At 48.4% G+C, this 25,703-nt stretch overlaps 1 protein-coding gene across 1 annotated transcript; it reads left to right on the top strand.

Moving 5' to 3' along the window:
* Positions 1-295: 295 nt before the first annotated feature.
* Positions 296-25,090, top strand: FBXO21 (F-box protein 21). The gene is made up of 12 exons (XM_064726695.1): positions 296-530; positions 2,875-3,010; positions 5,869-5,963; positions 7,615-7,736; positions 9,724-9,870; positions 10,981-11,114; positions 11,340-11,476; positions 14,104-14,280; positions 15,563-15,695; positions 18,715-18,905; positions 19,788-19,945; positions 23,460-25,090. The coding sequence occupies exons 1-12, from the start codon at positions 319-321 to the stop codon at positions 23,636-23,638; spliced, it is 1,821 nt and encodes a 606-aa protein (XP_064582765.1). The 5' UTR covers positions 296-318; the 3' UTR covers positions 23,639-25,090.
* The last annotated feature ends 613 nt before the right edge of the window (positions 25,091-25,703 follow it).

The following is a 25,703-nucleotide window of genomic DNA, read 5'->3' as shown; positions in this document are numbered from 1 at the left end:
CCTTTTTTGCACTCCGTGTCCAATATTGATCACATTGATCCCTTTTTGGCACTCCGTGTCCAATACTGATCACACCAATGCGATCCTTTTTTGGCACTCCGTGTCCAATACAGATCACGGCGATGCGGCCCCTCTGTGCCCGCCGTTCCCGGTTCTTCTGTGCCCCCCGTGTCCTTTCCGTCCCCGCCGCTCCCGTCACTTGTCAGACGCTCCCTTGCCCGCTCTGCGCTCGCCGCCGCGGCCGCACTTGGCGGACGCTCCCCGGGCCGCCCCTCCCCGGAAGCGCCGGCGGCCCCGGAGCGCAGGTAAACAGCCAAGATGGCGGCGGAGGCCGCGGGCCCGGCGGGGCCCGGCACCGGCAGCGGTGGTGGCACGGGACTGACGGACCTGCCGGGCGAGCTGCTGGAGCTCATCCTCTGCTGCGACGTGCTGGGCGCCGCCGACATCGGCCGCGTGTCCTGCACCTGCCGCCGGCTGCGCGAGGCGTGCCAGCCCCGCGGCAAGGTGTGGCGGGAGCGCTTCCGCCTCAGGTGGGCAGCGCCGCTCGGCCCGGCCCGCCCGGGCTCGGACGGGAGGGAGCGGGAGGGAACGGGCACCGGGGATGGCCGGGCCGGCCTGGGAGGGTCGCGTGGGGCGGTGGAAGCGCCGCCGTCAGCGCTCGATCCCTTCGCGGTGCGCTCCGGCCGGGCCGGCGGTGGCACCGTGTGGGCTCCGGGCGGTGCGGTGGGGAGGGAGCTGTAAAGCCAACATTTCACCCCGTGCCACGGGCAGGGACACCGAGCGCTGTGCCAGGCTGCTCCAGGGTCATCCAGCCTGGCCTGGAGCACCTGCAGGGATGGAGCTTCTCCAGGCCGGTGTGCTGGGCTGCTCCGAGGGTCCTGCAGGGCTCCCTGCCCTTCCAAATCCCCTGGGAGGGACCAGACCGAGCTTGCTGCTCTCAGAGGATCCCCCTTGGCCAAGGATCAGGTTTGTGGCCCTTTCCACACTGGGGCCTGTGAATCTCCTGCATTCCCAGGGCCAGCCTGGATTGGCCTCTCTGAGCCCTCCAAAACTCCCAAAGCAGCAGCCAAAACCCATCTCAGGCCTGATGCTGGACAGCAGGGAGGTGTTTCTGCCTGAGGGTTTGTGGAGAGCTCTTCTCACACATGCCCAGGTGCTTGGGATGGGGTTTTGCTGCTGTTCTGTTCCCGCAGGGGCTGTGCTCGGTGGCACTGTGCATATTTTGGGATGAAGGGTGAGTGTAACACTGTGGTGGGGGCAGCTCCCCTCATTCCTGAGGCTGTCCAGGCTCATCTCTTACCTGCTTTTGTCTGTGCTGGCACAGGAAAAGCAGCAGAATTGCTTTCTCTCACTGCCAGTTGGCTCCTGAAGTTCAGCTCAGCCCAAATGTGGACATTGTTCCCTTTTCCCCCTTTTCACGGGGGTAAAAAAGCTGCTGAGGAATCACAGCTTTCCCCCTGCACCAAGCCATGGCTCTGGGGCTGACTTTCAGCAGTTGAGTGGCTGCAGTTCCTGCAAGTGTCAGCCTGGTTGGGATCCAGCAGCTGGAATGGGATGTGGTGGGTGATTGGCACACATTTCTCTCCTCCTCTCGCCTTGATAATGGAATTTTTGGCAGGAGGCTTCACCCTGACCTTGCCATCCTGGCTGGATTCCGTCGTGAGCAATGGCACTTTCATCTTTCCAAAATTCCCACCGTCCTTCCAAGCCATGAAGTTCTCCTTTCTCATCCCAAAATAAAGGACTGTGATGGTTATTGTGAGGTGGCTGCATTTCAGCAGTAGCTGAAAGGCCAGGGATTCATCAGGAGAGAGGTTGTTATGTAATGTGAGGTTATTTGACTTTATTTTGTGGAGACAAGTGCAGGGGAGTTTTATTATTAACCAGCAGTGAAATACCTTCCAGGTGTTGTTTGGACACTGGTAATAATTATTATACAGGAGGAGTGATTTCAATATTTGGCAAATTAAATATATAAATATATAGCCTGAAAAGAGCCTAAGACAAAGGAAAATGTTTTGTATAAACCAGTAATAATGATCAGCATTTCAAAATGTGGAATAAATCCCCCAGCAAATGAAAAGAAACCCCTTTCTCTCAGCTTCATTTCCAAAATATTTCCATCTGTGCTGATTCTTGTTCATGTTTCTCACACAAGTGATCCTGGTGTCTTCACAGCAGCAGGAATTGCAGTGCTGGCACCTATTTTATGGCACAAAGCTGTGTTGTGCCAGCACACACCCACTTTATTCAGAAAGGTGCTGCCAACAGCCCCCAAAGCATGCCCTGAAGTTGGATTTTCTGCTGAACCTTGAAATTCTGGATAAGCTGTGAAATGTGTGCTCTTTGAGGCTCAGTAAAGGAGGTGTGAGGTGGTTTTTTTTTTTCCAAACAATTATTTCTTGTCTCTTTTCAAACTGCAGAAGCATTTAGCTGTCACAATTTGACTCCAGGTTGTGTTTTCCTCCCCTAGATGTTGCCACCAGCAAGGGCAGTGGAGGGAGCTGTGTTTTTAATGAGCTCCCCGAGGTGGTAGGAAGAACACAGGACAGAGCATTCCCCTTCTGTTCAGTGCCAGGTTGGCTTCCTTCTTTGTGGTAAACTCTTTTAATTATAAAACTGAAGCATTTAGGATGTTTAGGCATTGAAATCCTGCAGTGGGAGCCTCTGAAGGCTTCAGGAGAGCTTGCTTTTAAATAATCATTAATGCACAGCTGCAGATGGGGAGTTGTGCTTTGATGTCTGAGGTAATTGAATCCAATTGAAAGCTGGGCAGTGTCTGGGCTCTGTCTCAGCTCCTCAAATCGTTCTGGAGGTTCTCAGGGAGGTGAAATATTAATGCTGCTGTTGTTTTGTGTGTGTGTGTGTGTGCAGGTGGCCATCCCTGCTGAAGTACTACAGCCACAGTGACAGTGTCAGCTGGCTGGAGGAGTACAAGGCACGGCACAACGCGGGCCTGGAGGCACAGAGGATTGTGGCCTCCTTCTCCAAAAGGTTCTTCTCAGAACATGTAAGTCCTCCTCTCTTTGTGTGTGTGTGCAGCAGCCCTGCCACCTGTTCAATAGAATCATTAATAAAATCATTAATTGGATCATTAAGTTGGAAAACACTTCCAGGATCAAGTCCTGAACTGTGTCCCTCAGCACCACATCTTCATTTTCTGAACCCTTCAAAGGACCTTTGAAAAGCCAGAGCTGACATTCCTAAATTCCCTCAGGAAAACAAATCCTGCCCCTCTGCTAGGAGAAGCTGAGAGCAGCACAGGGCAGGTGTCTGTAGGGCTGCTTGTGCTGCTCTCACAGCTTTACATGGACAGAAACCAGAGCTCAGAGGGGCTGAGATTTCTCACAGCACCCAGGGGTGGCATCTGGAGTTCACAAAGATCATCATCATCATTACTGTTACTGTTCTTTCAGAAATGTTGGGGCTTGCAAATGATGCAGCCACAAGAGCCCATGTTCTACTTGTGTTCTCTCACAGCTTTATCTGCTGGACAGAAACCAGAGCTCAGAGAGGCTGAGGTTTCTCACAGCACCCTGGGATGCCATCTCAAGGACACAAAGAACATCATCATCATCATCATCATTATTATTATTATTATTATTATTATTATTATTATTATTTCAGAAGTGTTGGGGCTTGCAAATGATGCAGCCACACGAACCCATGTTGTACCCTTGATCTGCTGCCAGGAGGGTTTAGGCTGAGCCCAGCACTGGTCCTTGCCCCAACCCAACAGCAGCTGCTGCCAGGAGATTTTCCTTCCAAGGCTCCAGAAAACTGAACTCCTTCAAAGGACAGCAATGGCACCACTTCCCTAAGCAGCTTTACAACCCTTTCAATTAATCAATTTTTCCTAATATCCACCCTAAACCTCCCCTGGAGCACCTTGAGGCTGTTTCCTCCACACTGCATGAGCATTCACATCACCAGGGTGTATTCTTCTTTAAAAATCCTTAAACCATTCAAAAGGTGTTTATTTCCCTTTTTAAAAATGTTTTTATCTAGTATTTATTATTATTTTATTAGGAAAAGGTTCTTCTTCCCCCAGAGGGTGCTGAGCACTGCAAAGGCTCCCCAGGGCAGTGGGGACAGTCAGAGGCTGCCATAGCTCCAGGAGGGTTTGTACAGCACTGCCAAGGATGTGATGGGATTTTGGGATGTCTGTGCAGGGTCAGGAGATGAATTGAATGATTCTTGATAGCTTGGAACATTCCATGATTCCATAATAATTCAAATATTCACCATCGTTGATTGTGATCAGTTCTTTTCATTAGTTTATCCTGCCCCTCTCTCCACATCACCTCAGCTGTGCACTCAGAGATTTTTATATTTCCTGACTGTGTGAAATGCTGAAACTCAGCCAGAAGGGGAGAGAGTTCCAAATCCAGAGGTGTGTGGAGTGCACACACCCTGGGGTTGCATTCAGCCCTGAAAGCTCTTTGCTTTGTGCTGGGAGCTCAGCCCTGGCTCTGGGAATTGTGAAGGCCACAGGGTTTTGTTGACACAAAGCACAGCTGCTGTTCTCACTGCAGACCTTGTGCAAGGACGAGTTCTGAGAGCTGTCACAAGCCCTTTGAGCTCAGGAGCAAAGCACAACAGGGCCTCTCAGTTGCAAAGTGTGTTTTTGAAGTTCTCCAGCCAGCCATGACCCTGAAATGCTTCTGTGTTCAGTGGGGAGAAGGTGAAAATGTGGTGGCTCACACTGACACGCACATGAGGCAGGAGTTACTTGGCTGTTTGTGGGTTTTGGCAAGCTGTACAGCTGGGTCAGCCTGGAATTGTGTGAAATCAATATAAATACTGCCTGTAACTTTGGCTGAATTCAAAATCCCACCCAGGAGCCACTAAACAGCCTCCCTTTGATGGCTCCTGTGCAGAAGGAAGGCAGCAGGGCCAGGTGGGTGTTTGGTGTCTCCTGGCTGCTCTGTTCTGCAGCTGCCAGACATTTATCCATGGAGAATTGTCACAGCATTAACTGGGAGAAGCAGCTCCTGGATTCCTCCTGTTTTGATCACATATGCAAAGACCATGGAGAGACCATTAAGAAATACCCAAAGGCCTCATGATGAGAACCATCTCCTGTGGGGCCAGAAACTGCAGCTTGAATCCCTGCTCAGAGCTGAGAGGAGAAGGCTTTCAACCCATACATGAGCCCATATCCTGTAGTGAAAAACTTGAAAGCCTGTTTTTTTTTTTTTTACAGTTCAGCCAAAGTTTAAAAAGTAATTCTGAATTCTGGAAGAAGATAGCAGTTCTGAATATAGATGCAGAAGTGGTTGTTGCAAAAAATAAAGGCTCCTGTTCTTCATTCCTCCACCCAGGATGAATCTCCTGCACAGGGGGGTGTGTGGAAGGGTTCAGTCAAGCACAAGCAGAAGTTGATTCTACCTTAAAATCACTTGCAGCTTGTGCCCACCCTGCATAAATGTGATTTTGCTGGTGCTGAACTCAGCATCACAGCCCTAAATGCTGCAGAATTGGGCTGAAATTGCTATAGAATGATCCTGGGGTTCTCAATGGATTCATAAATCCATGAGCACAAACATCACAGCCCTAAATGCAGTAGAATTGGGCTGAAATTGCTATAGAATGATCCTGGGGTTCTCAATGGATTCATAAATCCATGAGCACAAACATCACAGCCCTAAATGCAGTAGAATTGGGCTGAAATTGCTATAGAATGATCCTGGGGTTCTCAATGGATTCATAAATCCATGAGCACAGACTGGGAGTATTTGGGGAGCATGAGGTTTTTAAGATCTTTAATAAATTGGGAAAAAAAATGGACTAATTTAGTTTTGAGACTTTTTCTGAAGTTATGGGAGGATCTGTTGTGCTGTGCATGACTCTTGTCTGCTTTGGCAGGTGCCCTGTGATGGATTCAGTGACATTGAGACCCTGGGCTGCCCCAGCCATTTCTTTGAGGATGAGCTGATGTGTATCCTCAACATGGAAGGAAGGTAAGAGAGGGCTGAGAAATGACAGGGATTTCCCTCTGTCACCAGTTCAGGGAGAGAAACACCCTGGTTAATGCCTGACCTCAGCTTCTGCCCTTGGTCACTCATTAAACAACACCCCAGGCTTGCTGAGGCCTGGTTTCTCAGCAGATTGAGTATTTCCACAGAAAACCATGGAAACTTTGTCCCACAAGAGGAGATCCTCTGGCTTTGTGGTGCTTTTTGTTGTTTGACAGCTCGTGGCATCTCTTGGGACATACCCCATGCACCCTCAGCTCTGCCTGAGCTGTTCCCATCCTCTTGTTCCTTTTTGATTTAAGCCTGGATCAGTTTGCTGAACTGATTTTCAGGATTAGGCCAGAGCACCAGAGGGAAGCAGGAATCCTTCAGGAATGCCACCATGAATCCCTGTACCCTGAAATTCCAGCTTTTTCTTTCCTTTTTTGAGCTATAACACCAAATTTTTGTCCCCAGAGAAGCAACTGAGTTGAATTCAGCCACTGCAAAATTTGCAGTTCTGTAAATTATTCAGCCAGGTGGTAAATAAAACTCGTGGCTTTTATCTGCCTGGGTAATCTCATCACCTTGATTAACACTGGGCAAGATGAGTATGTTTATTTGAAGGTTTTATTTGCTTTATTTGAAGGTTTTTCTGCTGGTACCACCTACCCAGGCTGGATTTGATGTGATACAAAGCTGTGATAAATGTCCTTAATGGGGCCTAATAGCCTTGATTAGAGGGACTGTTAATAGGGCTTGAAAAAACCCAACTGGAATGGCAATCATCTCATTTTTGCCTTTTCCCATCCATTTTATTGCCTTCTCTATTTGAGCTGGGCCTGAGCATCTCTCATTTGACAACTGGTTAAAAAGCTTTTGAGGCTTTGCACTGGCCAAATGCCTCCCCATAAAGCAGAATTGATGCTAATTACACCCTGATTAAGCTGTAGCCAGTGCCATTCAGGAGCATTAGGCTAAATCATCTCCCTGGAAGATATCCCAATAAAGCAGTTGTCCCTATTGAGGATCCCAGTTTATTGGAAGAAGATAAAATATGATGAGTTTTGATTGCCCTGCTGTCCAGGAGGATGGAGAGGCTTTAGAAAGTGCTGGGGCTTTGCTGTAAAAAGTTTTGGAATTGTGTCATCTACAGAGCAACTGTTGATCTCCTGCTGCCTTTTCAGAGCTACAGAGTTGCTTTTCCTCTGGGGAATTTTGGTTTTCTTCTGAATACTGTTGGACTGACATTCATGTCCCTCATCAATCCATTTTTAATGCTGAGAGGATGCTTTAGGAGTGGCTCTGGAGAGATGCAGTCAGACAGAGGGTAATGTTTTATGAATGAAGTACAGGATTTTAATCAGATATTCCTGAGCTCCTTTAATTAGGATCTGTGTTGTTTCCCATGATAGTGTATCTCCTCAAAAGGATGTATTGGTGAGGGGAGATGATAGGAGCAATGTTTTGCAAGTTGTGTGTGGCTTTTTTGTGATAAATTCCTCTCAGCATTCCCCTTCTGGTTTGACTTTCAGTGACAGTGCTTGTTGAGAAAAACAATAACCCAAACTGTAAACTTATATTAAAACTTAAACCAGCTGTTCACCCTTCAAATACCTATTTAGAGCAATGCTTCCTCTTGTGTTTAACTGTGCAGGAAAGGTCTCACCTGGAAGTACTATGCAAAGAAGATTCTCTATTTCCTACGGCAGCAGAACATATTAAAGAACCTGAAGGAGTATCTGCAGCGCCCCACGGAGCGACAATCCTTCCTGGAGGGTGAGTGCTTGGCACAGAGCCCCTAATGCCAGCTCTCCATCCTGCTTTCACTTGCAAGGAGCCTGCCTTGCTCAGATCCAGCAAGCCCTTGCCTAATGACTCACAGTTCAGGCTGGATTTTGGATGTGTCTGGAATCCTTCCCATCCCCGCTGCATCAAAATGTCAGGATGGCATCAGGTGCTGTCAGTGCTGTGTGCTTGAAAAATCACCCCTGGACAGCTGAGCTGAAAGCAGAAAATGGTAAAACACTGGAATCTTGAACAAGGTGCTGAGAAAATGAGCTGGAGCTTGGCATCCTCATTACTGACATTGCTGCTGTGGCCCCTGGGCTGATTCCAGTCAGTTCCCTGCTCTGTCCCTTCCCAGGAGCTCCTCACATAAGGGCAGGGAGCAGGCAGAGGGAATTGTTGTAGCCTGAGCACTGGGAGTGTCTCAAGAGCTGAGTGCTGGACTTTGGTGGGAAACAAATCCAAGTCACGTGGTGGGAGGGCACTGATATTACAGCGACCTTAGACGGTCACTGTGGTGAGAGAAGGACGAGAATCTTGTTCCTTGATCAGAAGGCTTGATTTATTGATATAAGATATATAATACATTATAACTATACTAAAAAGAATAAGAAGAGAAGTTGCAGAGAGCAGCTATGCCAAGAATAGAATAGAAAGAATGAATAACAAAGTTCTGTGTCCAGGGAATCTGTCCCTGAGCTGCTCCTGTGATTGGCCTTTAATGGTACACGTGGAAAATGAGCCAATCACAGGGACACCTGCTACATTTCACAGCAGCTGATAACAATTGTTTACATTCTTCTTCTGGGGCTCTGCTTCCCAGAAGATGGACAAATGTGAAAGAAAGGATTTCTATGAAAAAATGTCTGCGACACACTTACACCTAAGAAAGAAAAAGCTCTTTCTTCTGCTTCTTCTGCTCTTCATGTCCTCAGTCTGGTTCATTATTCTCCTTCTGTCTTCTGAATGGCTCAGAGGCTGCCAGGGGCTGTAGAAGAGTCCCTTCCTCTTGGTCCACACTCCAAAATATCCCTGAAAGAGGACAAAAGAGGCCGTAACACCAAAGCTGGTTCTTGTTAATGCAATAGGCTTTGAAGAAGGGGCCGTTAGGGAAAGAAGGGAAAGCAAATTTGGCGTTTTTTACAAAAAAACAAATTAATTATGAGACTTAGTCATGTGGGTCACAAATATGTGTGGTTTGTCTGCTATGAACGTGCCTTTGAAGCACCAGCAGGAAGTGTTTTGGGAATTTCAGCACAGGGAACACTTTGGGGGGACAAGAAGGAGACACAGGGCCCTGCTGAATTCCTTGGTTTACAGACCACTCATGGACATGCTGACAAAGCCATGTAGGAGGCTGGAAGAGGTATGGTCCATGCAAAATCCTTGCAGCTGATTCCAGAGATTGAAAAGAGGAGGCTTTGGAAAGAGCAGTGGTGCCAAGGAGAAGGTTCTGTGAAAAGGAAATATTTTTCTAGAGGGGCTTGGGCAGGAGGAATACAAAAGCTTGTCCTGTTCTGTGTTGTGTTAGGAAGATGGAGAGCAGGTGTGGAAGAGAAAGATGAATGGAGCTGATAAGGAAATGATGTACAAGGATGATGTGGAGGATGTGACAGGGAGCAATCAGAACTGAGGCAGTTTGAGTGAAGCTGGGATTGTTTCAGGCTCTGAATGAAAATCTCTGTACGTTGGGGCTGTGGTGTGAGCACAGAGCTGGTCAAGCCTGACCCAGCTGCACTCCTGCTCAAGGTGCAGAAGCCTTTCAGCATGGTGGAGAGGGCAGTACTGAGTTCAGCTGGTAATTTCTCATGTCAGCTCACTCTGTGCGTTTTGTGTATCCAGGAGATGACTGCAGGTTCACACACAGAGCTCTGCTGTTCTGCTGCAACCGCTCGCTGCATGCCTGGAATGCAGAGCAGGCAAAACCAAGCCAAGAAAAAACTGAAGTCCTGTTTCTTATGCAGTTTGTTTTTTCCAGGTGCTGTTTTGATTGATCAATACTGTAACCCCCTGTCAGACATCTGCCTGAAGAGTGTCCAGGCTCAGGTGGACGATATCACGGACAAAGTGCGCAAAGTGCTGCGGACCAAGAACCCCAGGCACCCCAGCTTGGCTTCCAAGGCAGGTACTGTACAGAAATGTGCCTTCCTGCAGGGCCTTCCTGCCCCTCTGCACAGCTGGAACAGCTGGAGAGGTGTGGCAGCTTAAAGAGCTGTTGTTTTTATCCCCTGGCAAACAAAATTGTGGCATTTACTTGTCCGATTTTCGGCTGTTTAGATAGCCTGGAAAGGCCCGGGGTGGCCTTGGGGCAGCCGCGTATCAAAGGACGAGAAGAGGCTTCAGTTCTTTTCTCAGTCTCGGTGTTTATTAATTGTTTATCTAAAAGATTTTCTCTCGGCCCGACAGAGCTCTGCTCAGTAGCCAGCCATGAGCACACTCCGGGTGGTCACCTATCTTTATACCCATGGTTACGTGTACAATATTTATCATTTTTCCCCAATACCTTTCACCCTTATTGCCCAGTGCACTTTTAGTAATGACCAATCCCAAAGTGCCACCATCACCACAGAAGATGGAGGAGAAGAAGAAGAAGAAGAAGGACAGGACACGCCCCAATTCCTCCATCTTACTTCTCTAAACCCCCCTGTACAGAAATCCTAAACCCTGTGTTTCACTCTCTAATTAACTAATCCCTTCACCATTCACCCGGTGAAACCCTCCTGTCCTCATACAGGTGTCGTCTCCCGTGTAGGATCAAAGTCCAGCCACCAGACACTTCTGGAACATTCCAGGACTCCCGAGCCCCCCAAGGGTGGTCTCGGTGACTCGGCACCTCAGTCCTGAGGTGCTGAGATCCCACATTTACTGAAGCCATCATTCAAGAAACAGCTGTTCAATAGCCCAGGGTTCAGTCCATCTGATGCTGAAAGAATTGGGAGGGGAATTCTATTTTTTTTTCCCATTTGTCTCTGGAATCTTACTAGTCCTGTTATCTACAGCTGAGCTGTGGGACTGGGAAACAACCTCTTTCCTGCCAATCTCAGAAAATAATCAGTAGAAAGGTGCATGTTTATCATCTCCAAAGGTCAGGCAGCATCTTGCTCCATGGTTTTACAAACACTGAGTAATTTCTGGCTTCCAAGGAGAGACTGAGCCTGCCCATGTGAAGATTTCATTGCATAAAGGTTGAGTGCTCTTGTTTTCTCAGTCTTTGTTTCACTGCATGTGTTTGCAGGAGAGGTTCTCATTCCAGAAGTGGAACTTCAGAGGCAGGTGCTCGATGCCATGAACTGTGTCCTGTATGAACAGCTGAAATACAAAGGAAATGAGCTGGATTACTACAATTCCCTGAATTCCTACATTCACCAGGTATGTGTGTGTCAGGCAAAAACTGGGAGGCTGCAAGGCTTGAGACACTTTATTTGTCTGAATGTAGCCAGACAAGTCATTCTCTGTGAAGAACAACTCTTAAATAAATATGTTACCCTTCAGTGCATATTCTGTCAAGTTGCATTTTCAGTTGTGAGATCAACCTTTGAAATTCGTGTTTTTCTTAAATCCTGCCTGTGTTTTTGTCACATTTTTCTCCCCCAGGTTTTGATCCGCAGGACAGGAATTCCCATCAGTTTGTCTGTGCTTTATTTAACAATTGCCAGGCAGCTGGGAGTCAAACTGGAGCCTGTCAACTTTCCCAGCCATTTCCTACTGCGGTGGTGTCAGGGGAAAGAAGGGTGAGTGACCTGCTGAACTCTGAAATTGTGCCCACAGTGACAAAAACCAGAACTTACTCACAGTTCCACACTGTGTGAGAGTGTTTAATTGTGTTCCATCTGCCTGTACAGAGGGAAAAAAACAGATCTTCAGGAAAGCTTTCCTAGAACTCAGCTGCTGTGGCTGAATAATAACAGATTTCCTGCTCTAGGCCTAGAGGAGAATGTTTAATTATTTTCCAAATAGAATTATAACCTATACAGAGGGAAAAACCAGATCTGTAGGAAAGCTTTCCTAGAACTCAGCTGCTGCTGAATGTTAAGAAATTTCCTGCTCTAGACCTAGAGGAGAATGTTTAATTATTTTCCATCTGGAATTATAACCTATGCAGAGGGAAAAACCAGATCTTTAGGAAAGTTTTCTTGAAATTCAGTTCTGCTGCTGAATAATAACAGATTTCCTGAAATAATAATACCCATGAGGTGATGTGGGAATTATGGAAAAGAGAGAAGGTAACAGATAGTGTCTGTTTAGGAAGGAGCTGAGAAATGAAGATGTTTAGGAAAACTTTCCTGAAATTCAGTTCTGCTGCTGAATAGTAACAGATTTCCTTCTCTAGCCCTAGAGGAGAATGTTTAATTATTTTCCATCTGGAATTATAACCTATACAGAGGGAAAAACCAGATCTTTAGGAAAGTTTTCCTGAAATTCAGTTCTGCTGCTGCTGAATGGTAACAAATTTCTTGCTCTAGACCTAGAGGAGAATGTTTGTTTTCCACATGGAATTAAAACCTATACAAAGGGGAAAAACAGATCTTTAGGAAAGTTTTCCTAGAACTGCTGGATAATAACAGATTTCCTGAAATAATAGTACCCATGAGGTGATGTGGGAATTATGGAAAAGAGAGAAGGTAACAGATAGTGTCTGTTTAGGAAGGAGCTGAAAAATGAAGATTTTCCTAGAATTCAGTTCTTCTACTGCTGAATAATAACAGATTTCCTGCTCTAGACCTAGAGGAGAATGTTTCATTATTTTCCACATGGAATTATAACCTATGCAGAGGGAAAAAACATGTTTAGGAAAGTTTTCCTAGAACTCAGATGCTGCTGGATGATAACAGATTTCCTGAAATAATAATACCCATGAAGTGATGTGAGAATTATGGAAAAGAGAGAAGGTAACAGATAGTGTCTAGGAAGGAGCTGAGAAATGAAGATGTTTAGGAAAGCTTTCCTGAAATTCAGTTCTGCTGCTGCTGAATGGTAACAAATTTCTTGCTCTAGACCTGGAGGAGAATGTTTATTTTCCACATGGAATTAAAACCTATACAGAGGGGAAAAACAGATCTTTAGGAAAGTTTTCCTAGAACTGCTGGATAATAACAGATTTCCTGAAATAATAGTACCCATGAGGTGATGTGGGAATTATGGAAAAGAGAGAAGGTACCAGGTAGTCTCTGTTTAGGAAGGAGCTGAGAAATGAAGATTTTCCTAGAATTCAGTTCTTCTACTGCTGAATAATAACAGATTTCCTGCTCTAGACCTAGAGGAGAATGTTTAATTATTTTCCATCTGGAATTATAACCTATGCAGAGGGAAAAAACAGATTTAGGAAAGTTTTCCTAGAACTCAGATGCTGCTGCTGAATAATAACAGATTTCCTGAAATAATAATACCCATGAGGTGATGTGGGAATTATGGAAAAGAGAGAAGGTAACAGATAGTGTCTGTTTAGGAAGGAGCTGAGAAATGAAGATGTTTAGGAAAGCTTTCCTGAAATTCAGTTCTGCTGCTGCTGAATGGTAACAAATTTCTTGCTCTAGACCTAGAGGAGAATGTTTATTTTCCACATGGAATTAAAACCTATACAAAGGGGAAAAACAGATCTTTAGGAAAGTTTTCCTAGAACTGCTGAATAATAACAGATTTCCTGAAATAATAGTACCCATGAGGTGGTGTGAAAATTATGGGAATGAGAAAAGGTACCAGGTAGTCTCTGTTTAGGAAGGAGCTGAAAAATGAAGATTTTCCTAGAATTCAGTTCTTCTACTGCTGAATAATAACAGATTTCCTGCTCTAGACCTAGAGGAGAATGTTTCATTATTTTCCACATGGAATTATAACCTATGCAGAGGAAAAAACATATTTAGGAAGTTTTCTAGAACTCAGATGCTGCTGATGATAACAGATTTCTAAAATAATAATACCCATGAAGTGATGTGGAATTATGGAAAAGAGGGAAGGTAACAGATAGTGTCTAGGAAGGAGCTGAGAAATGAAGATGTTTAGGAAAGCTTTCCTGAAATTCAGTTCTGCTGCTGCTGAATGGTAACAAATTTCTTGCTCTAGACCTGGAGGAGAATGTTTATTTTCCACATGGAATTAAAACCTATACAAAGGGGAAAAACAGATATTTAGGAAAGTTTTCCTAGAACTGCTGGATAATAACAGATTTCCTGAAATAATAGTACCCATTAAGTGGTGTGAAAATTACGGGAATGAGAAAAGGTACCAGGTAGTTTCAGTTCAGGAGGGAGCTGGGGAATGAAGGACACGGGATGGAAGTGCTGAGGGAAGAACAGGAACAGCAAACCCTGCTTTAGCACGAGGCCCTGCCCACAGTTTGTGCTCTGTGTTGCCTCCTCAGGAGCACAGATATTTTTGACTACACCTACATCGATGCCTTTGGGAAGGGGAAGCAGCTGACAGTGAAGGAGTGCGAGTACCTGATCGGGCACCACGTGACAGAGGAGTTCTATGGGGTGGTGACCTCCAAGGAGGTCCTGCAGCGCATGGTGGGGAACCTGCTGAACCTTGGCAAGAGGTGAGCTGGGGATCCACACCCTGGGGAAAAGGGGGCGTGAACGGCCCTGGAATCCGGCTGTCTGGTGAGGGGCGAAGGCCAGGGCCCCTGCACATCTGAAGCCAGCCCCCCTCGGCGTCTTGGCCTCGGGCTGAGCTGGGGGATAGCTCGGAGCAGCGCGGTGAGAGACGAATCAGGAGGCGACCACTTGCTGGGGGTAAACTGTCGGTTTATTACAGAAAACCAACAAGGAGGGGAAACACCCAGCAAATGGCCCCGAACAAGGGGCAGGAGAGGGTTTTAAGGGAAAAGGGGGGAAGAAGGCAGGGAAACCCGGCTATCCAATAGAAATACATATTTGGAGGTACGAAACATAACTGATATACTAAAGTAACCAACTGTTATAAATCATAGGAGGGGCTCCGGGGCTACAGCCAACCATAACTCCCAGAGAAAAGAAAATTCTCGAAACCTGGGAGGAGAAAAGGAGTGATTGACTGACCCCAAGGAGGAAACAACTTTCACTTTATAAGAGAAACCAAGGGAGGAGCAGTTTCATTTCCATAGCAACCTAACTGGCAGGGTAGCAGCAGGAAGTAATACAGAAAATGGGGGGAGCAAACTAACAAACTTAAGAACACACCACAGCATCAGGGAAAAGGAGCTGAGGTGCATTATCTGCATGTCCTTCCAAAAGGAGTCACTCATCTCATGAGGTCCTGAAAATTCCCTGTGTCACAAGGCATTTTAATCACCTGCATTGAGGGGAAACAAAAATATTTAGTGAAACGAGTTCCTCTCAAGAAAATAGACAAGATGTTTTATTTTCTCTGTGAAAAGCTGATAGGGACTGTCCACCTTGAAAACAGAGCCTTTCCTGTCATGTGGTAGGCACAACCCCCATGTTGAAATGAGCATTTTCAGAGATCCTGTTATTGTGTAGAACATCAAATTTTGTTTCCAAATCCTCCTGATAATCCCTTTCCTGAGCAGCCACAGACAGACTCACAGGAGTGAAAGGATTGTTGTAGGTGTCAGGGGAACAGAAGGCTGGGAGAGGGAATTCCCTGTGTGGGATTCTGTGACCCAGGAGAGGAGCAGTGGGTGGGAGGGCAGAGTTCAGGGATCAGGTGTGCAGTGCTTTTCCTTGCAGCAGGCTGATGTGGTGGGTGCCAGTCCCTGCTGGAATCACTGCTGTGAGCATGCTGGAGCTGCAGCACCATTGTGGGGACTCCCCCTGTCCCTGGGAGCTCTGGGGACAGGGCTGCAGAGCCTCACAGGTGAATTTCCTTTCTGCTGGCAGAGAGAGCACTGACCAGTCCTACCAGCTCCTGAGGGACTCCTTGGACCTGTACCTGGCCATGTATCCAGACAATGTGCAGCACCTCATGCTCCAGGCCAGGTTGTACTTCCACCTGGGAATCTGGCCAGAAAAGGTACCTGGGCACTCAGGGGAATGCTCTGGGGAAGGCTGAGCACTGTCAACACTGGGTTATTGATTTCTGGGCTATGTCAGCCTGCATTACAGTCTGCCACGATTTGTTTCTGTAATAAATGCAGTTGGAGGAGTTCTCAAATTGCAGGGAATCAATTTGAAGCAGGGAGAGTGGATGATTCTTGGCTGTTTGTCCTGGGGGAGGCTTGGGAGCAGCTTTGAGTCATAATTTATGATTTACAGCTTGTCTTGTAACCAACACCGTGGACTGTGAGTTCTTAGAGCATCCTGTGCCTAAATTGTGGTAAAACTCCTGCTGGGCTCCTGGAAAAAGAGCAATTACCTTATCAAAAACTTTAGGAAGTTATCTTTTATAAATAAAACCAAAACTGTACTCCCAACTTTGTCCACACAGTCTGCGGCTCTTGTGACAAAACAGCTTGATATTCCTGTCCTTGGAATTCCTTTTCCTTCAGGGTAACAATTGGAATTGCTTTTCCTTCAGGGTAACAATTCCTGTTATCTTGGGAATGTGGAAAAGAAGGTGCTGAGATTTACAGGTTGTCTGGATCATCCAAGGCTTTCACTGAATCAGGGAAGAGCCTGTAACTCCAAAAAATCTGATTTTTTTAGTGTGTCACTGCAGCACAGAGGTTTTTCCTACTCAGAATTCCCTGTGCTGGTTCAGTGGAGACTGTACCAATTCCATCTGTGAGGTTTGGGAAGGGGACAGGAATATTGGCTGGACAGCTGAGCAGAAACAAAGCTCTTCCCACCAAATCAACTGGAACAGGATGCTGGAGAAGCTCCCTTCTTCCCTTTGAAGAGCAAACTCTGCTAAGCTTGCCCTTCCTTTCTTAAGGCAGCAAATTTTAGGACCAGCACCAAAAAATTGTGTATGAGAGGGACTCAGTGAGCTGCATATAAATATGGAATATTGAAAGATCTTCCTGCCCCTTGCTGGCACTCAGGGCAGTTTGAAGAGCACCAGATTTGGATTTGCAGCCCCTCAGAACACAGAACCCAACGCCAGGGCTGAGTTTTACTGAGTTTTCCTGAGCTCTCTGCACCAGCTGCAATGGAAATGAGCAAATTTGGATTTTTCAGGACTGTATCCAGTCGTTCCAGGCTGTCAGGCAGGATTGCAGCTAAGCAGAGAGAATGTTGTGTCTGACAGGACACAATGTACCAGCTTTGACAGGAGCTGCCAGATTTATGGATGGCTAGGAAATCTAAAAAGTCCTGCAGAGCTACACTTCATGTTGCCCCAAATATTTGTAAATAACAGTAAATAAAACTCCCAAAAATCTCTGACAGCTGTGGTTACTTCTTCCTATAGGATTTTTCAGGATTTTCACATCCTTCTTAACTCTTAATAGAATTAAAGTGGCCAAGAAGCCTGAGCTGTGTTTCTTCTCATGAATTACTCACTTGTCCTTTATTTAAATTGATTTTCCTCGATTTTTGGCTGCTGTTCATGCTGAACAGCCTGAGATTTCCATTCCTCTTCTGCTGCTGCTCTGAACTTAATGACCAAACCTATGATCAAGGAGACAATCCTTTTGCCATGTGCCAAAGTGTGACAGATTTTGGGACTTGAGGTATTTGATGTTGAGACAGATACCTGTCTTTTCTCATCATGTTTACATAACAGATTGGGGTTTTTTTCCTTGCTTTTACCAAAAAATTTAAATTTGCTTTGCCTGCATCTCACAAACTCAGCAGCAGGTGCTCTGATGTTGTGCCAGAGGGTGTTGGGAGGCTGGAATTGTGGATGTGCAGACCTTGCTTTGTGTTTTTTAGTCATCCTGAGACAAGCAGCTTTTCTGTCTTGTTCCATGGGGAAGCATCATGGAGGTTATTTCCACTTCCTCCTGTGCTGCCCTAGTTTTGCTCCTCACAGACATGCTGAGAAGCTCTTTTAAGTTAAAATATTAGTTCTCAAGAGCACCAGAAGTCACCTGGAATCACTTCCCAGCAGCTTTTTTGGCACATTGGGAACTCATGACCAGAAACTTTGAGAGGTGCTCTGTGGGCACTAAAGAGGATGTGATGAACTCGTGGGGCTGAGTTTTAAGGAGCTGCTGAGCTCTCCAGTGCCTTTCCTGAAGCTGGGAGCTTTACAAAAAGAAAAGGAGTAAGAACAGGCTGTGTGCAGGCTGAGCATGAAGCTGTGGCAGAGAACAGTGTGGAAGAGGTTGTGGCAGATCTCAGGGCACTCACATCCAGCAATGCATCTGTATGTGTTCATGTCTGGGTCTGAAAAGAGAGCTGTCTGCTGAGGAAGACAGGAGCCTCCCCTGAAATGGAAAATGCAAACCCCCTCCCTCCAAACTGTTATAATTTTGAAATTAAGGGGCTCTCAAGCAAAGGTATGGGAATAGGTTCTTTACTAGGAAAATTAAAAATACAAATGCAATAGTACAAACAAAAAAACAACAGTGACAGAGTCAGAATAGGGGCTGACTCCCTGTGTGCCAGGGGGTGTCCCAGCCCCATCCATGGGGGCTCAGCCCTCCTGCAGTGCCAGCTGTGGCTCTGCTGCAGCAGGGATCCTGCACAAGGGGGGAGTTTTCCTCTGCAGCTCCAGGGCTGCTGCAGATGGGCCTGGGCTCCCTCTGGCCATGCAGGGCAGCAGAAAGCTGCTCCTCTGGCAATGCAGGGGGCAAAGGCTGCTGTGCTGTGCCAGGCTCAGATTGGATCCAGGTAGGAATGCTTGGCTCCTCCCCTGGGCGGAGCATCTCCCCATGGGATGCTGGGATTGGATCAGCCCTGCAGGGACACTCAGGACCATGGACAGAAGATAATTAATAATTAATGGATCATGATCAGAAGAGATCTCCTGGAGGGAGAATTGTTGTGGGGGAGATAAAGAAAACTGCCCCATGAACAGCAGGGAACTACCCCACCTCTGACAGATGGCAATAGAATACACAGTTACATCTTCTAACCTAACACAGTTTATAAGTTGTGCTGCCGCAGGGAGATGTCCTGACCCTGTTTTTGCTGTGGTTTGGAAGGTCCTGGACATCCTGCAGCACATCCAGGCCCTGGACCCATCCCAGCACGGAGCTGTGGGGTACCTGGTGCAGCACACCCTGGAGCACATCGAGCGGCGCAAGGAGGAGCTGGGCCCCGAGGTCAAGCACCGCTCGGATGAGAAGCACAAGGAGGTTTGCTTCTCCATTGGGCTCATCATGAAACACAAGAGGTGAGCTGGGAGCATTCCCCAGATCTGCTCTGTAGCAGCAGAGCAGAAGGGTTTGAGCTGACAGCACTGAGATGTGGTTTAGTGCCAAGGAGGAGTGGGAAATGCCAGGCACGTGCGTCTGTCCCGTGCAGGAAAATGGGGGAGGCTCTGGGAGTGCCTGGAGAGAGCAAATGTTTGCACTGCAGAGAGCCTGACTTGTCTGAGTCATCTATCACACAGGTAACATCCCACAGCACAGAGCTCTCCAGGAAACAGCAGCAATCACTTAATGAGGGACTGTGCCACAGAGTCAACTTCAGAATCGATTCTGATATTCCCAGGACAGTTTGTGGATGTTTCCCTGCTCTCATTCCCTGTTCTGCCTGCACTGTGTTGCTTTGGCCGCTCCTCTGACTCCTCAAGACATCCAGAGCATATTTGAGGGGTATCAGCAATGATAGTTACAACACCTCACAATTAACCCAGGAATATTCTATAAATAGTGATGGCTTTGTTCTCAGTGTTGGGGTTGCCATGTCTGTGTGATGAGCACAGAAGTAGTTGCACAGCCCAGCAGGGTGGTTGATCCTTCCTTATTTCTTCCTTCCTCTTCTGGCTGCTGACTTCCAGGCTCTTTGCCATTCTCTTTTCTTGCTCACATTTGGTTTTCCTTTGTCTTCAGCTGTTTATTCCTGTCTGTTTATCCAGTCATTCAAAGCCACTTCCCTCCACCTCAGAATACAAACACAAAGTCTTTCTGAATTGTTTTTTTCTCGCTCTTGCTCCTCTCCTCCTTGTGCCAGCTCTCAGGAGGTTCCTATCCTGTTTGTGCTCTGTTAATCTTGAGGAAAAAGAGCTGGCTCTGGAGTCCCCTCAGCCTTTGTGTGCAATTTCTTGACTCAGGTATGGCTACAACTGTGTGATTTATGGCTGGGACCCTGCCTGCATGATGGGCCACGAGTGGATCCGGAACATGAACGTGCACAGCCTCCCCCACGGCCCCCACCAGCCCTTCTACAACGTCCTGGTGGAGGATGGCTCCTGCAGATATGCTGCCCAAGGTGAGCAGGGGCTCCTGTGGGCACTCTCTGCCCACATCAGGACAAAGGGATGCTTCAGTGATTAATTAAGTGTGGTTAATGAGGCTTGTAAAGGTGGAGGTAGGAAGGAAATGATCCTGAGTCATGGCCTGCTCTGTTTGCTCTCCATGAAATCAGCACTGCTGGGCTGGCCGTGAAAACTCACTCTGGTGTGATCTCCTCTTGCCCCAGGAGGGTTTTGGACACTCTGATGGTGTGAGCCTTGATTACTGCTTTGGGAGAAATAATTCAGCCTCTGCTGGAGGCTGAGGGTCAGTCAGCAGCTCCCGACAGCTGTGCCTGGGACAGGACCTGGGAATGGGATTTAGTGAGGGGTTGTGGCCAGGACATGGTTCTGGCCACTGTCACATGCCAGGATCCCAGGGGACACAGGAAACCTGGCTGTGAGTGCCACCTTTAACCAGAACAAAAAGGAATGTCTCTTCACAAGTGCAGGGAGATACAGAAATCCCAATGTCACATGTGCTTTATGCAACAAACCATAAGAGGAAGCTCTTGTCTGGTGGTCAGAGTGTGTGGTTGGGACACAGGAAGAACTGTTGAACTGAGCTTCTGAAGAAAATTACAAAAGAGAAGCACATGTGTGACTCTGTACATTGGAAAAATGTTCATTTGCCTCATGTTTGTGTTCCCCCTGTGACAGGGAGGGGGGATAATCACCCAGGCAGGGCAGCTGCAAAGCTGTGTTTGGCTAAGGGAAGATGTGGAAGCTGCTGGAGGGACAATGCTGACCAAAATGCCCTTTCCCTGGGTGCTCCCTCATGTTCTGTCCCCTGAGTGTGACAAGAGGTGTGACAAGAGGTGGTTTTACAGGCAGGGACACTCCTCTCTCTGTAGATCCAAAGTGCAGGTGTTTCCCACTGTCCTGAGATTGGCTTTTTTATATTCAGAAGTCCAAAAAGATGAAGTGGCAAATTCTGATGGCTCAGATCAGGCAGGGCTTGGCCTCAAAGAGTCTTAAACTCATGTGCCATGAGTTGATATTAAAATGTGCATCTTGGTAATTACCTAATCAGGTAATTGTCCCCAGTGCTGCTGGGGCTGAGTCATCACTTATCTTGTGTCTAATGATGTTTAAACAAACAGAACCCTGTCTGGTCCCACAGTTCTTGCAGGGTAGGCTGACACTGTTATCTCTGTGTAGGAGACACTGCTATCACTGCATCTCTGCACCCTGCAAGAGTTCTGATACTGCTGGGGAGAAGTGAAGGGTTTGTTCTTGCTGCTATTGATATCCCTTCTAAAACATCCTCAGATCATTTGGGAAGGATTATTTCATATCCTCCTGACCTGACTCTGGGGAGGGAGGGAGGGAGGGAGAGATTTTGCTGAAAGAATCCTAAACAAATCCTCATGTGGAGTTTAATTTAACCAGCTCAGAAATAACCCCAAGCTTATTATAGATAAATGTACCTCAGTTTGAGGCCTTCCTGTAAATCTGTGGGTTGAGTGCAGTTAATTCCAAACTGCTGTGTTGTTCAGGGAGTTTGGTACCTGTCCACTCTTGTCTATGTTTTGTTTGCTTTGTGACAGCACAAGAGGGAGATCTGTGGCTCAAAACTGCTTGTCAGCACCTTTGGGAGGCTCCCACCTTGTGCTGAACTCGCCTGTGTCAGCCTGTTCCCCTGCCAGCTGCTGTTCTATCCCTGCAGCCTCATCCCTGCAGCTCTATTCATGGAGGTCTCCATTCCTGCAGCCCCATCCCTGCAGTTCCTGAGCACAGCCCCATCCCTGCAGCAGCTCCATCCCTGCAGCTCCATCCCTGCAGCTCCCCTTCCCTGCAGCTCCATCCCTGCAGCTCCATCCCTGCAGATCCCCTTCCCTGCAGCTCCCCATCCCTGCAGCCCCATCCCTGCAGCTCCATCCCCGCAGCTCCTTCCCTGCAACAGCTCCATCCCTGCAGCTCCATCCCTGCAGCTCCATCCCTGCAGATCCCCTTCCCTGCAGCTCCATCCCTGCAGCAGCTCCATCCCTGCAGCAGCTCCATCCCTGCAGCAGCTCCATCCCTGCAGCTCCATCCCTGCAGCTCCATCCCTGCAGCTCCATCCCTGCAGCAGCTCCATCCCTGCAGCTCCCCTTCCCTGCAGCTCCATCCCTGCAGGTCCATCCTAGCAGCTCCATCCCTGCAGCCCCATCCCTGCAGCTCCATCCCTGCAGCCCCATCCCTGCAGCTCCATCCCTGCAGCCTCATCCCTGCAGCAGCTCCATCCCTGCAGCAGCTCCATCCCTGCAGCAGCTCCATCCCTGCAGCTCCCAGCTCAGCTCCCAGCTCAGCCATGCTGCTGCAGAGCACTCAGCAGTGCAAATTGTTTTTCCGCAGTGGTGCAGTATCCAGAAAGGTCCTTTGCAAGCCTCTAGGACTGCACCAAGCTGCTGAGGCATGGAAAGCTCTGGTGCTGCTGGCTGCACACCCTGGCATGCAGCAGCTTCAAAGAGCCTGTGTGGATTAATAGGAATTCTCTGTTCCCACTAATGAACTGGATTTCAGAGACAGATTATTCCTGAATGACGTTCCCTGCACCCCAGCTCGTTCTGCCCTGCCCAAAGTCAGTCTTTGATCCTGATGCAGCTTTTTTTTCCCTAGCTAATACTACCTGTTTTATCTGGCACTGTGCTGGAAAAAAAATGACATCATTTGGGGAGTGCTGCAGGGCTCCAGCCTGGGGGATTTACTCCCAGTCCTTGCTCTGCACTGACACTGCAGAGCAGAGCAGCCCTGGGCTGGGGTCACCTTTGGGGTTCAGTGTTCAGGGTTAACCTTTGGGGTTCATGTTCAGGGGTCACCTTTGGGGTTCAGTGTTCAGGGTTAACCTTTGGGGTTCATGTTCAGGGTTAACATTTGGGGTTCAGGGGTCACCTTTGGGGTTCAGTGTTCAGGGGTCACCTTTGGGGTTCAGTGTTTTTTAACTCTTGTCCCTAATCAGGTTATCTGGAGGAAAGGAGCTGCTGTGGGAGATATTAAATGTGTCCTTCTTAGGGTTTTTCACTGGGGAACTTTGGATTTAAGGAAGTTTGTTTTGCTGGAGGCACGTGCTGGGCTTTGGCATGGTGGAAGCACAGGCTGAGGGAGGAAGGTGGGCTCACCTTGGAGCATTTGAGGGGGATCTCTCCTCAAACAGATCCCCCAGGGCTGTGAGGGATTAGAGGAGCAGAGCTCACTGCAGCAGCTTCTCCCCAGATTTACAGCCCAGTCCTGTGACCAGCAGAGTGGGAGCAGCACCCTGCTCCTCCAGCCCAATGCCAGGCAATCCAGGCACAGACCAGTTGCCATGTCCCTGGTGAGTGGGGCCATCAGGAGTGAGGCTCTGTGAGCACTCACACTGACCTGCTCTGCCCATTTTCCTGCATTAGCGTTAATTTTGTCCTTTCAGGCACCAGATTTGGTGTTTCTAGAAACACAAACAAAGCCTGAGAGAGGCCCAGGGTTGTGCCCTGCTGTTCTGTGCTGGTAACTGCTGCTTCCCTTCCCTGGCAGAGAACCTGGAGTACAACTCTGAGCCTCGGGAGATCCCTCACCCCGACATCGGCCGTTACTTCTCCGAGTTCACCGGCCTGCACTACCTGGCCAACACCGAGCTGGAGATCCGCTACCCCGAGGATCTGGAGCTCACCCGAGCCACGGTGCAGAAGATTTACAGCTCAGGCAAGGAGTGAGTGCCAAAGGCAGCCTGGGGACAGAAGCAGCTGGAGTGTAGCTTTACCCTCTCTGCAGAACTTGCGTGGGAAGCAAGTTTGGTGACAATCCTTTGGCTTAATGCATTGAAAACTGCACTGAACTTGGAAACTGGTGCTACAGCATCTTCCCGTTGTCTGCCTGGCCCAGGGGCACAGGGACACTTTGGGACTTGAGGCCCAGCAGGAGGATCTTGCAGGGACAGCTGTGCCAGGAGCGTTGTCCTTGGGAAGGATCTGCACATTCTGCTCCTTCTGTGGTGGCCTTAGGTCAGCACAGCGAGATCCTGGCGTGGAATATGGAGGAATCCCCTCTTCCAGAGAAGGAAGTGGCTTGTCCTGGCAGTATTTTTGTTTGGCTGTGTCTGTCTGGTTTGGTTTGAGTGTGTATCCCATGCAGGCAATAGTTTTTAAAGTCTCTCACGTTTCGCTGTTGTCTTCTCCGGTCTGAATTTCTGGGTCAGGTATTGCTTCACCTCTGTAGTCTGATTGTTCCTAGAGCCACTGTTCCAATCCTGAATATCCTCCTGGGCCTGGCAATACCCTCATGGGCCTGGGAAGGAGCTCCAGCCACAAAACCAGCAGCAGTGAGGCTGGTGAGCAGTGCTGACCCTGGGGCCAGGTGGCCACCTCGCCAACACCAGAGACTCCAACAGCAGAGGAGGAGCTCCTGGCCCTTTTCCATGCCTGCTGAACACACCCAGCCCGTGTCCTGACCTTGTTCTTCGCTCTGTCCATCCTGTGTGTCCAAGGTGGGATCTGTGGCACAGCCATGAGTGTTCCCACAGGAGCTGGAGCCTCTGGTGGGACCTTGAGTGACTTGGATGGACGCGGAGCTGCCGCTCGCTGCCAGCTCCATTTTTTTTTTTTCCAATAGGTATTTATGCAATACATGGAATGATGACTGGAACCTGGCCATCCCTGGAGTCAGCCAAAGCATTATGGAAGCAAGATGTTAATTGCTGCAGCTTGAGGCCTTCTACCTTCTTGCCAAAAGAAAACTGATTCTAGGGGGGCGCAGGCTTGGCTGCCTACAAGGGAAGAGCTTTAGCAGCTCGAGGCACATGACTTTCAACCTTGACTGAAAGGCCCAGACAGAACCACTGCAGAAGAGGTTTTCCTCTGGGCTCAGGGGCTGTGGGGTGCAGAGTGACACAGTGTTTGTGCATATCTTTGTGGTTTCTGAAGCAATGTGTGTAGAGTAGCTGCAGCTCGTGTCTCCTGTCACTGTCCACTTGCAACACAGTAATTCTTCTCTCTGAGCTGACAATTAGGGCCCTGTAGAGGTAGGTGGATGCTCTTTAGTCTCTTATGCACTACAGGTATCTCCATGTGGAATCACAGCCCTCCTCTCCAGCAATGCCTGCCCTGCATGTCACCTCCTGCAACCCTGAGCACTGGTTTGCTGTGGAAATAAATGCTGAGAGCCCAGCACTTTGGTGGTGGTGGTCTGCAGGGACCTGGGGCTCCAGGAGGAGCAGCCTGTGGGGAGAGAGTGAGGAATGCTGAGGGGGCTCTGCTGCAAGCAGAACTCTAAGAGTCACAATCCATAATGGTTTGGGCTGGAAAGGACCTTAAAGCTCCTCTTGTTCCATGGGCAGGGACACCTTCACTGTCCCAGGAACCTGGAGGGGGGAGCAGTCCCCATGGTGAAGCAGGGTAGGGAATCCTCAGGCAGAAAACCTGAAATTCATCTCTTGTTCTTGAGGGTTGGAGTAGACCCCAAACCTCCAACCCACTGTGAAAGCAGATCCCAAAAGATTCCTGTCAGGGATGCAGGGTTGGGAATGGGGCTGGTGAATCCCAGGGTGGCTGAGAAGGGGCTGAGCAGGGCATGGGCTCCCCATTCCCATTCCCAGCAATATCCTGGGGGTTTGTGCTCCCTCTGTTGCCACCTGGGCCTCTCTGCAGTGCTCCCAGGGAATTGCAGAGCTCACAGGAGCCAGACAGTTTCCCTGGGAGCTGGCCAGTGCCTGCCAGCCCACCTGGGAGCTGCTGGCTGCTTCAGCGTCCCAGAGCTGCCAGCAGGGCCCTTGCTGTCCCTCTT

Source organism: Zonotrichia leucophrys, chromosome 15, assembly GCF_028769735.1.
Source record: "Zonotrichia leucophrys gambelii isolate GWCS_2022_RI chromosome 15, RI_Zleu_2.0, whole genome shotgun sequence".
Taxonomy (NCBI): domain Eukaryota; kingdom Metazoa; phylum Chordata; class Aves; order Passeriformes; family Passerellidae; genus Zonotrichia; species Zonotrichia leucophrys.
Note: the sequence above shows the minus strand (reverse complement) of the source record. Positions and strands in the feature narration are given on the sequence as shown.

Bases quoted from the DNA above. Each gene is read 5' to 3' on its own strand.
- FBXO21 (XM_064726695.1), top strand. From the start codon at position 319: ATGGCGGCGGAGGCCGCGGGCCCGGCGGGGCCCGGCACCGGCAGCGGT. The intron at 531-2,874 runs GTGGGCAGCGCC...GTGTGTGTGCAG, and splicing joins CGGGAGCGCTTCCGCCTCAG to GTGGCCATCCCTGCTGAAGT. The intron at 7,737-9,723 runs GTGAGTGCTTGG...TGTTTTTTCCAG, and splicing joins GCGACAATCCTTCCTGGAGG to GTGCTGTTTTGATTGATCAA.